The following is a 12,330-nucleotide window of genomic DNA, read 5'->3' on the forward strand; positions in this document are numbered from 1 at the left end:
GGTCACGGAGGACAAAGCCACCAGCAGCCGGAATTAGCTAGGAAGGAGCCTCCAGCTTCAAGAGCAGTCTATCATCAAATGCACCGGGGAAGCAATCCCAAGAGATGGCTGTTCAGCTCATGCCATGCTTTTCTGGCAGTGCTTTTTTTCCCAGCCAGAGAATGCCAGAGTGCAGTTCCAGCACCTCTCAGGGGGGTGCCATCGACTCTTGTGGAACCTCCAGGTCCAGAGCCAGTCTATCTAGATCCCTAGGTTCTTTGGGGTAATTTGGCCCCTCCAGGGATGAAATGCAAACCTAGATGATCCTTTGGCCTGATCCTGAAGGCTAGCTGAAGGTCTATATCTTCCCATATAGCAGGAGAGGAGCTTTTTGGTGGTGGCTCCTCCCAGACAACTTTGGAACTCCCTGCCTAGAGAAGCTTGGCTGGCTCCCTCCTTGCTGACCTTCTGCTGGCAAGTGAATCCTGTCCTATTTCGATGTGTCTTTTTTAAAAAAAGGAAACGGTTTTTAAGAGTGCTGTGTTGTTTTTATTATGTGTCTTTTAATAGATCTTTTTCATATTAGAATCTGTAGTGTTGGAAGGGACCCCAGTGATCATCAAGTCCAACCCCCTGCAATGTAGAAATATTGTTTTAATTCTATTAAATTCATGATTATTTTTATATGTTCCTCGCTTTTTGCATCTCACCTGCAGCGTTTTAATCTGCGTAAACCAACACCCGTCCCGTTCTAGAAGAAAGTGAGGCATGTATTTCTGGTGTTCCTAACTCACGGGGCCGCCCCTATTGAGGCCCCTAGAGATCCTCAGGCTGAGCCCAGGACATTTTGCCACTGCCATTTGTGTACAAAACCTAACCAGGCTGGCTGTTGGATTTCAGCTCAGCATCCTGCACTGGACCAGAGTGCTGGAAATACTCAGAAAACTGAAATGGAAATGCTCCCTGAGAAACCACAATCTCCCTCCAGGTGGAGCTGGGGACTTTGGGGGCACCATGCTCCACCCCAGAAGCAGATGCAATAAAATAAATTTTGTTGACTTTCCTAGAGCTTCTAATATTAGATAGCTTTAGCTATACTCAGGAATCAAAGTTTATGTGTCTCCTTTGCAGGAAATGTAATTTCTTTGGGGGGTTTATTCTGCGTGGGGCAAAGAGGGGGTCTCCCACACTCACCTCAGAGTCCCGCTGTATGCACAAGCCAGGAAAAGTCCAGGCACCCCGGGGTATTTCTCAAAGATATCCAAGACCAAATAAGGCATGTACTGAGAGAAAAGGAGAGAAAGTGTCAGTTCTGTTTCAGGGGCAGCAGGAGGGCAGGGAGATGGCCATGATTTGAAGCTGGCCACAAGATGCACAAAGAATGATAGAGTCAAAAGGGACCCCAAGGGTCATCCAGTCCACCCCCTGCAGTGCAGGAATTGTTAACAGGGAAAATGAAAGAATCATAAAGTTGGAAGAGTTCCATGATTCTATGCCCACCCCCTGCAAGGTAACTAATACATTTCTTAAATTAAACAAGCAGACCTCAGCAATTTCCACCCCGTCTGCTTTCTTTCTCATTTCTCCAATGTGTGTTCTACCTCCCGCCATCCCATAAGATTTTTGCACGACTGCAGCACAAGAACTTCTCTGTTGGGGGTTGTTTGTTTGCCTGTTTGACCCTTTGTTCTTTCCTACGGCAAGCAGTTTGCTGTGGCTTTCCAAGCCCCCTCTGAGCCCCAGCCCCACCCCTGCGAGGCAGAGGTACCTGGTCAGGTGCAGAGATGTATCCGGCCAAAAGGGGGTCGCAGTCCTTGTAGAGGGTGAACATGACAATCCCACAGCCCACAGCGCTGGAGACGATGAAGAAGAGGCCCACCTGGTTGACAAGGAGAGCTCTGGGGAGAGAGAAGAGGGGAAGCAGAGAGGACAAAAATAAAATTTGAACCCAGGACAGGGAGAATAGGGGAAATCAAGCAATTAAGGGGCTTACAAAGGTCTGGAAGGGGGATGGGGAGCCCAGAAGGTGGCTCAGTTGGTCAGAGTGTGGTGCCAAGGTAGAATTGTAGAATTACAGAATTGTCAAGTTGGAAGGGACCCTGAGGGTCATCTAGTCCAACCCCCTGCAAGGCAGGAATATTCTGCACAATGCATGGCTTGAACCCACGACCTTGAGATTAAGAGTCCCATGCTCTGCTGACTGAGCTATCTTCTCAGTTCGTGGCTTCAATCCCTGTGTGGGCCAGCTGCATACTTCTGCATTGAAGGGGGTTGGTCTAGATGACCCTCGGGGTCCTTTCCAACTCTACAATTCTGTGATTCTGTAATAAGGGGCTTCTGCTGGATCAGGGCAATGGCCCCTTCTAGTCCAGTGTCATGTTTCCACAGCAGCCAACCAGGTGCCCTGAAGGGAAGCAGGATTTGAACACAAGAGCCCTCTTTCCCCTCCTGCGGCATTAGCCCACCTCCCAGGGTCATTGGGGGGGGGGTGTTAAAAGAGGAGACCCAGGCAAGCTGCCTTGGGCTCCTTGGAGAAAAGGCTGTGACATAAATGCCCTGCTTAAATGAAACACTGAGGTCTGGCACCTTGCCTGGTCTATGCAGGAAGGCCCTGGATCTCCTAGTCTGTCCCCAGCCAACCTTTTTATCAGCCCAGCACAGCCCAGCCAGCGGCTGATAGCTTTGTGGGGCTGTGGGGCTGGGCACCCGGGTGGGGTGGCCAAGAGGGTGCCCCCAGGTTATCGAGCCTCCCCAGGAATACAGCTTGAGTCTATAGACTCAGGGACACAGAGCAACACAACTACCTGGCAGGTGCCCCGGGATCTGCCATGGGGATCTCAGAAGCCTCGGCCAGAGGAACAGCCAGCAGCTTCCGAGGAAATATGAGACAAAAATGCAGCCGTTTGGGGGGGGGGAGTCTCTGTTCGCCCCAGTGCAAAAGTCACCTCGGATGATTCCCTATTAAGGGCTATGTGGGAGCATTTACAATGCCAAAATAGGTGTCAAATTTACCCATCCCCAAATATAGGAAAGCTTTTATGCTAACCAGATTTAGAATTCTACCTTCCCTACTCCTCAGAGGCAGAAATAATAAGATCCCTGTTTAAAAGTGGTAATTTCCCTGTGACATGGGAAGTGTCAATGTATTATTCCATTGCCCTTTTAATTACAACCTCCGCAAACAGCTCATTATCCCAATTCAGGGAGATCTGAAGCAGTCTGTTTAAAATACCTATTATCAGATTGAAACCCTCTGATTACACACAATGTAGCACAATTCTGTGCATCTGCTATTACCCGCAGGAAAATCATGATAAATCAGGACAGCAAGCCTGAGAGAGGCCTTATTATAATTCCTTTTATGAAATCTTGTATTTCAGACACATGGCTCTTCTTCGAATCATTTTAGTAACAACTAAAATTCTAGCTGGTTGGCGACTCGTCTCCCTGCTTTTATCCGGCTTGTTCTTACAACTATTGTATTCTTAGCCTTTTTTAAACTGCTGGTCTATGACTGATTGATGGATTGATTGATTGATTGATTGATATTCCTTCTGATGTGTATCAGCCTCCACCACTTTGGGGCTTCAGTTCCCTCTGGCCCCTCCAACATTTCTTCAGTGAAAATAGGGTCAGCTTTTCTCTATTTTCTGTTCCCTCTGAAACGGGGAGTTGGGAAGCTGCTCAGATGCAGCTTCTAGGAAAATCAGACACAAAAATGGACTCCTTTGGGTTGGGGGTCTCTGCTTGCTCCACTGCGAAAAGATGCCCCAGGTTATTCCTTCTCAGTTCTCTCCGGCGTCTAAGGGCGATGCTTAAATGAGCCCTCCCTTCAGGTTTCCCCCTTCCACCCAACTCACAATTTCGCCTCTCTCTCTGTCTTGCAGGCCACGTAGCGCTGGACCTGGGCCTGATTCACCCCGTACATGGAAAGCCAGACCATCGTCCCGCCAAAGATGAAGGTCCAAAAAGTGTAGCGGCTGCGAGGATCCAGGTTAAAGCTGGGGAAACAGAGAGGGAGGAATGTGGGAAGACGGACCTAGGAATCACAATAGACTGCCTCTGGACCCCCCAGAGATGGCGCCGATAGCGCTATAGTTTCCACAACCCAGGACGTACTCGTTGAAGTTGATGCGGGAGTTATTGTAGGCGATGGCCAGGACTTGTGCGGGGCTCCCCACCAGGATGGTCCCCTGGATCAAGATGGCGACAAAACCCGAAAGCATCACCACCACTTGGAAGACGTCCGTCCAGATCACGGCTTTCATTCCTCCCTGGAAGACGGAGGGGAAAGTTAGGGGCGCCCAAGTCGCCTGGCTGCAGAACGCACAGAGAAATGAACGTGTCGTGGCTGGTTTCCTCTTTCAAATGCTTTTAAAAGTCTCTCTCTCCGTCAATTATTTACTTAAATGCTAACACCTTTACATATAAATTCTACATTCCAAATTTGTTATGCGTTTCTCTTTCAACTTTGACTTCTGGTCTTCCTCTCCATGCCATTCTTAATCCCATCCCATTTACAGAATGTATTCTATTTTTTTCTGCCAATTAATTTTTATTCATTTTCAAATTTAAAACACATCAAAACCAAATTAAAATTAATTTCATACAGGTTTATGCAAAAACTGGTTTCCCACTCTCTCAGATATATTCCAGTTCATACCCTTTTACATGCTGCTTATTTTACAGATATATCTCAAATTAACACCCATTTTAAAGCAAATTCCTTGTCCTTCAAGCTGTCCCTTTACCAACGCCTGCATGTAGATAAAACAAAATTATATCAAATAACAACATACTGCATTTCACCCAAGACATAGCCTCCTTTTTCATATATTATCAGTTCTCTGCTGCTGCTCATATTCCAAATCCTGCTCATAATGTCATCTGATTGTGATATTTTACAAATATTCCAAAATATTATTTCAAATATTCCATTCTTCCAGGAACAGTGCGTCATACTGATTTCTTATTTTTAAGAGTGGTTTTCTCGTTTTATATTATTATTTTATTTATTTTACTGGTACTTTTGTTGCAAACCACTTGGAGAGCAGGTATCTACCGGAATGGGTCAGGGAGGACTTTGGCTCACCCCCGGGTGGAGAGGGAGCCCCCAAGCACATCAATCACTTAGGATGGCAGTGCCTAACCTTTGGAACTCCCTGCCTCTTGGCACCAGGCAGGCGCTCTCCCTGCTCCCTTTTCGGCGCCTGCTAAAAACATCCTTGTTTCTCCAAGCCTACCTTAAGAAGGGTGAGGTCATAGTAATTAGTTTTAGTATTTTTATTTTAAAGCAGGGTTGTGCATTATTACCCTCCAGGTGGTGCAACGATAAAACTGCTAGCACATTTGCAAAGCTAAGCAAATGCCCCATCCCGCTCCTTCTGGTGACGTTTCCAGGTCACTTCCGGGATCAGCGTGTGTGTGTGTATGGTTGCGCACAAATTGAATGTGCATAAATAGAAATTAATTAATTGTAAGGAAATTTAAAAAATTTGGGAAATGATATATAATGTTTAAAATGACATTTGCAAAAAAACCAGAAGCATTTTTGAAATATACTCAGAGTCGCAAAGTGATTTCATGCTCTTTATTCAGCTCATAGTGGTGAGGAGGAATGAATGAAAGTCCCCTCAAAGTATCTGCTTTATATACATTATTTACACAATGGGCTGCACATAATTGGCTAATTCCGGAATTCTACTGTAAGCCAATCAGGTTGGGGATTCACTTCTATCTGGAGCATGATTGGGTGGTTCCTGCCAACCAATCATACTGCTGCATTGTTCTAGGGCCAATCAGACTGCTGCAGTTTGGATCCTATTCAACTCAGTACATAACAATTTTTGTTAGGGATTGTAGGACAAGACCTGCCAAGGAAAATAAGGAACTTATTTATGTATGCTACAACAGCGGCAAGAGTCTTGATAGCACAAGGATGGAAGAATGAAGAAATCCCAACAATGGAACAGTGGCAAGAGAAATTGATGAACTACACAGAACTGGCCAAATTGACGTACAAATTGCGAGACAAGGACAACTGTGACTTCAAGGAGGAATGGGAACTTTAGACAACTTATTTAAAAATACAAAAAAAATGAACTGGGCTCCTTGGCAAATTTGAATACACAAATTTATTGTTGATAACATGAAGGACAGATGTGTAAGGATATATATAATTTTATAATATGCAGAGAAAATATGTGCAGCAAAATCAGGGAGAGGAGCTGAGGGAAGTCCATGGGGGGGGATTACGTAGGTGATTGTATGGCTTGATAATTTGTTATTTGGAAATTGAGCAATAAAAATATTTTTTTAAAAAAGAAATTAATTAATGGAAATAAATCAATGAGCCCATCCAATCGTACTCACAATGGTTGTGTAGAAGGTGCAGATGATCCCCGTGGAGAGCAGGGAGGCCCAGATATCCAGCCCAGTCACTAGAGACATAACCAAGAGGAAAGGTTGGTCTTGAAGCTGCCGGCAAAAAGTGTTGCTCCTCAAAAGGGAAGGACTGTGAGCTCAGGGGGAGTTTTCAAGCAGAGGCTGGTGGGCCCCCTGTCAGCTGAGATCCCTGCATGACCCCCGGGGACCCCTTCCAACGCTGCCATTCTACGAAGCTTGCTCCACCTTCCATGCGAGAGCCCTTCCGCTATTTGCGGTGTCTAAGGTCTCCTCCAGGCTGAACGGACCCCACTCCCTCAACCACTCCTCATCTGGCTTGCTCTCCAGACCCGAGAGACAACACAAGACTGACCTTGGTTGAGGATCAAGGCTGGAGCATAGATGACAATCCCGGTATACAGCATCTGTGTTGGATGGGGAGAAGGAATTGTTTCAACATCGGCATCCACGTCTTAGAAGAAGGAACTTTGGAGGAAACAGGGGTGGACTTTGGGCTTTCAAATTTCAACAGTGCCCTGTGCAACGCTAAAATTTGGTCCCCCCCCCCACTTCTTGCACTCCGTTCTACAGTGTAGTTTTGGTGTCCCCTGCAGCATAGCGCCCAGTTGTGCTACCCTAAACCCACCTCTCCTGCTTCTGGGAGACCAGCGGGGAGGGGAACTTGTTGCAGCAGGAGGGGGGAGACCCCCTGGCTTCTTCACCAGCCAGACTCCTCTCTCCCCTTGACCCCTCCTCTCCTGCTTCAGCTTCTGCCCTGATTCTGCCCTCCTCTCTCCCACAGATTCTTTGCCCACCCAGCAGACCCCCAGCGACTTACCGTGGCAATGATATACTGGATCGTCCCACACAGGCGGACTGCTTTGGAGAACCTCATTTCCAGGTACTGTCGAGAGAAGATGGAGAGTTGAGAGGAGAGGGAGAAGGACTCCTGGGATCTTTCCAAAGAGTCTCCACAGGAGATTCCTCTCAGAAGAAGGTCCCAGGATCAGTCCCATGGTGGCATCTCCAAGTGGGACTGGGAAAGACCTCTTCTCTGAAGTCCTGGTGGTTCATTGCAGCCAGCCAGTGTAGACAGTACTGAGCTACATGGACTAGCAATCTAAGCTGGTATGACACAGACTGCAATTAAATCCCTCCTTTTTTCAGAAACATGAGGGCAGGAGCCTCATCTTGGTTTAAGAAGAATCCCAGAATTGTAGATTCAGGTAACATTGTAGCATTGGAAGGGACCTCAAGGGCCATCTAGCCAAACCCCCTGCAGTGCAGGAATCTTTAGCCCAACATGGGGCTCGAACTCATGACCCTGAGATAGAGAGCCTCGTGCTCTTATCCACTGAGCCCAGGGCATGGAGAAGAAGGACCTTCGCTCAGCAGTCAAGCCCCTATATTGCATGCGGAAGGTCACCCGGGGCATCTCCAGGACGGGCTGCAGGGAGAGACCCCCGAATCTGAAATCCTGAAGAGCCATAGCTGCCAGTCTGTCTAGACAACACTGTGGTGAATGGGTCAAGGCTACAAGGGAGATTTCTTTGTTCCTGTTGAATCAACAGGCCATGGTTGCTTTAGCTGAGATTCCAGCCTCGCAGGGGGTTGGACTAGATGACCCTTGGGGTACCTTCCAACTTTACAGTTCCATGATTCTAATAAGGGTGTGGACTAGAATCTTTTTTAAAAAATATTTTCAGTGGAAGCGTCACGGTTCAGCATCCTTGCAAGCAGAAGGTCCCCGATTCAGTCCCAAAGGGCCCCTCCAGGGGAGGCTGGGAAAGACTCCTGTCCTGAAACTCTTGAGAGCGGCTGCCAGTCAGTGTGGGCACCACTAGGTTAGATGTGCCTAGTGGTCTGGCTCGGGCAGCCCATTCAGCAGAGAACAAGAGACTCCAAATCTCAGAGTCATGGATTTGAGTGGGGTTGGGCTAGATGACCCCAGGGTTCCTTTCAGCTCTACAATCCTCTGATTCTATGGCAGGATTCCAGCTGTTTCCATCATTCTTTCAGCTCAGCCATTCCCTGCCAAAGATAGTAAGCAGACTTCGTTCCCGGCAGCATCTCAGCTGACTGCCTCCCTTGTTCCAAAACACACACACACATTTTGTTTATTGATTTTGCAAACACACAGAGACACCCCTCTGTGTGTGTGTTTCGCCTTTCACCCCATCTCTGATGATTTCCAGGCGGTCAAGAAGTGCAGGGATGGGGACTTTGCCCCTGAGCCTTCTCTCACCTCTAGCTCAAAGGTCTGCGGTTTTGGCCTGACCCAACAGGGGTTCCTCTGATGTTCTTACTGGATTATGAGGCAGCTTCCAGGTTGCTGTGATGTCCTTGAGAGCTCCTTGTGGAACCAAGCTTCCACATCGGCTCATCTGCGGCACTACCATACGCAAATGCGCACCACATCCTTCCACGGCTGGCTTCCTCAACCCACCTGAGATACCTTCACTCCAGAGCTACATGGATCTCTGCCTCTTTGAAAGCCCTTGATGGTGCTTCTTGGCTCCCTGCCCAGCCATGCAAGCAAAAGCATCCAATCTGTGATGGTGGCTTTTGCGTCAGGTGAGGCCTGGCTGCCTGGGTTTCATGTGAGAACCCAGGGCCAAGGGGCCCATCTAGTCCTTCACCCTGTCCTCACAGTGGCCAAAGACCCCTAAGAATCTAGGAATCTGGGTAGACTGCTTCTGGACTTGGAAGTTCCATAAGAGGATAACCAGCTGCATCAGGCCAAGGGAAGCCCATCCAGCCCAGGGTCCTGTCCTCCCAGTGGCCAAATACCCCATAGAACCTGGGAATCAGGATAGACTGCCTCTGGGCCTGGAGGCTCCACAAGAGCACGAGAAAAGCCTGGCTGCTGGATCAGGCCAATGGCCCACCTGGCCCAACATCCTGTCCTCACAGTGGTGCACCAGATGCCCCAAAGGGAACCCGCAAGCAGGATTCAAGAGCATCTCTCCCCTCCTGCGGTTTCCAGCAACTGGAACTCAGAAGCATGGCTGACTCCAAACAGGTACGCATACCGCCAAACATTTTGTGAATCTAAGTTTGGCCTCATTGAGGGGCAGTATTTCAAAATGAGTAGGAAAATGAGAATACCCCTAAGCATTATTTTTAGAAAAAAAGGCACAGTTTAAAGCCATCCAGTTTGGAATCCCTCACTCCCCCTGTGGCAGGGAGTTCCACAGTTCATCTACGTGCTGTGTGCAGGCGGTTTCTTCATTTATCTGACCTCAGTTTCCGTTGGCTACAAGTTCTTGTGTTGCGCGACAGGTAGGGAAACTCTCAGCCCTTCTCTTTCGCAATCCAAACCACTTTGCAAGATTGGCAGTTCCTAAACCCCAATTTCTTTAAAAATAGTAATAATCCCAGCTAACTGCAGGCTGCTATGCAATGCAAACAAGATGACTGCAGGGCTTTGGGACACCGCAGTGTGATCCCAGGGATCTAGTCCAGATGCAGAGGATTTAATCTGAAATCAGTCAACAGGTGACTCAGACCCGAGGTTCACTCCTTGAGTCATTTGTTGATCTGCCTGACAGCATCAAACGTCTCCGAGGCAAACAATATAATCCTGTATATGCAACATTCCTCTATATGTAACCCACTGTGTACTTTCAGACCTCCAAGTGTCCCTTTTTGCAGGGAAACTCCCTGTTTTACGGAAGCTGGCCCGATTTCTGATTTGATCCCGAAATGTCCTGCTTTCCTTTAGGACCAGTGGCGGAGGAAGAGGAGTGTGGGGGGAGTGCACCGCCCCTGGCAGCGCAATCCCGGTGGGTGGGGTTTCCATTGCGGCTGCTCCCCCCGCCCACGCTGGGCGCCATGCCCCTGGGACACGCACCAGCCCCACCCCGCCTGCTCTCCGCCCCCCCGGTGCCGGAGCATGAAACTCCACCACTGTTTAGGACGTCCCTATTTTCTCTGGAGAAATGTTGGGGGGTCTGGAGTTATGCAACCCCCGAGCCAAAGAAATAAGTCACTAGACAACCTTTGGACAACATCTGAACGCAGCCCTGGATAGGGAAGCTTTTTTTAATGTGTAATGTTTCATTATGTTTTATATATGTTGGAAGCTGCCCAGAGTGCCTGTGATATAAATGGTGGGGTATAAATAATAAAATTAATTATTATGGTATTATTGTTATGGTTATTATTATTTAACAGGACATGCCTGTTTTCATCAGAGAAATGTTGGAGGTTTTGTACTTAGCTGGAACACAGGAAGCTACATTACACCTAGTCACACCTTTGCTATATCACAGAATCCTAGAATGGTAGAGGTGGAAGGGAAGGGACCCCCAGAGGTCATTCAGTCCAACCCCCTTCAATGCACCACCAGCCTTCGGGTGAACAGCCAGCCCCACTGACCCACTGTGCCACATGAATTCATGGGTGAATATAACGTAGAAAAATGTATTCTGATAGCTCTGCAGGTAGAGCATGAGAGCCTTAATCTCAAGGTTGTAGGTTCAAGACCCATGTCTCTACAAGTCTATGATTCTAAAAGTGATAGCAAAAATGTGTTTATTGGGAGAAATCTGCTCTAAAGTATTAGTAAAATTGCATGCAGTGGTAGGGTTAAAAAAAAAAGAAAATAGCAAATTGATGCAAAAACAGGATTTTAGATCAGAAGCACGAGGAACCTAACTGAGGAGAGAGCTCCAATGGGCTACGTTTGCTTTGTAAATTTTACACACGTTGGCACATTCCTGGCCAAGATTCCCGGAGTGAGAACAAGGCTGCCTCTGCTGCCAAAATCTCTTCTCAGCTGGTCTGGATATGTTTGCTCTCCAAGAGGGTGCTCAGACAGGGCTGATTCAAAAGTCAAGAGGTGGTTTGTTTTGGGAGTCTCAAGATACGCTAGGAAAACACCCTTATCCTGCCATCTGGTTCGGGAGAGGCCTCTGCAGCGCATGGGCATGTGCACTGGAAACATGCATGTGGTCACGTGGGTTTGTAAAACCAAGCTGGGCCTGGAGATCGTGAGCAGAGGAGCATTTTTCTTCCTCTGTCCTAACACTAGAGCTCAGGGAACACTAGAATACCCTCCGCAATTTAAGCTGGAAGGTGTGCAGAGGGCGGCAGCGGAGATAATCAAGGGTCTGGAAGCCAAGCCTGATGAGGAACGGTTGAGGGAGTTGGGTTTGCGGCCAACCTTTTGCAAAGCTCAGCTTCATGGGCAGCTCAGCTCTTGCAACACGCATCCAAAGCAATAGCTTGGCCCAAGGGGTTCATCTTCCATGAAGCCTTGTGTCCAGATCCTGGAGATTTGTATTTCCACTATTCTGCCTTGGTCAGACCACACCTGGGATATTGTGTCCAATTCTGGGCACCACAATTTAAGAAGGACATCGACAAACTAGAACATGTGCAAAGGAGGGCAGCCAAGATGATCAGGCCTTATGAGGAATGGCTGAAGGAGCTGGGTATGTTTAGCCAGGTGAAGAGGAGACTGAAGGGAGCCATCTTCCAATATCTGAAGGGCTGTCACATGGAAGAGGGAACAAGCTTGTTTTCTCCTGCTCTGGAGGGTAGGTGCCAAACCAATGGCTTCAAGTTACAAAAAAAGGAGATTCCAACTAAACATCAGGAAGAACTTTCTGACAGTGAGAGCTGTTCAACCATGGAACTGTCTCCCTCAGGACACTCCTCCTTTTTTAAGCAGAGGTTGGGTGGCCATCTGTCATGGATGCTTTAGCCGAGATTCCTACATTGTACGGGGTTGGACTAGATGACCCTCAGGCCCCTTCCAATGCTATGATTCTAAGGCAGCTTCCTGTGTTCCTAATGCCCTTATGAACATAAAAAGACCCCTGCTGGGTCAGGCAAATGGTCCACCTAGTCCAGCCTCCTGTTATGGGAAACTCGCAAGTGGGATGCAAGTGCGAGGATCACCCAGTGTTAGGGTCAAGGTGATGGACAGCCTTGCCTCTTACTCTGTTTTGTTTCAGGTTG

General features: G+C 48.0%; 1 protein-coding gene across 5 annotated transcripts in view; it reads right to left on the reverse strand.

Moving 5' to 3' along the window:
• Nucleotides 1-12,330, reverse strand: part of SLC5A5 (solute carrier family 5 member 5) — a 35,771-nt gene that overhangs the window by 7,746 nt on the left and 15,695 nt on the right. For all 5 annotated transcript variants that reach the window (XM_080988610.1, XM_080988607.1, XM_080988609.1 and 2 more), the window contains 7 exons: nt 7,202-7,267; nt 6,737-6,788; nt 6,352-6,419; nt 4,099-4,253; nt 3,840-3,980; nt 1,748-1,877; nt 1,174-1,262 (listed from right to left, as the gene is read on the reverse strand). In XM_080988610.1, coding sequence (XP_080844736.1) covers nt 1,174-1,262; nt 1,748-1,877; nt 3,840-3,980; nt 4,099-4,253; nt 6,352-6,419; nt 6,737-6,788; nt 7,202-7,258 — 692 coding nt within the window. In that variant the 5' untranslated portion in view covers nt 7,259-7,267. The remainder of the gene's footprint in view (nt 1-1,173; nt 1,263-1,747; nt 1,878-3,839; nt 3,981-4,098; nt 4,254-6,351; nt 6,420-6,736; nt 6,789-7,201; nt 7,268-12,330) is intronic.

Source organism: Podarcis pityusensis (genome assembly GCF_964106645.2).
Source record: "Podarcis pityusensis genome assembly, chromosome: 18".
In the NCBI taxonomy this organism is placed as follows: domain Eukaryota; kingdom Metazoa; phylum Chordata; class Lepidosauria; order Squamata; family Lacertidae; genus Podarcis; species Podarcis pityusensis.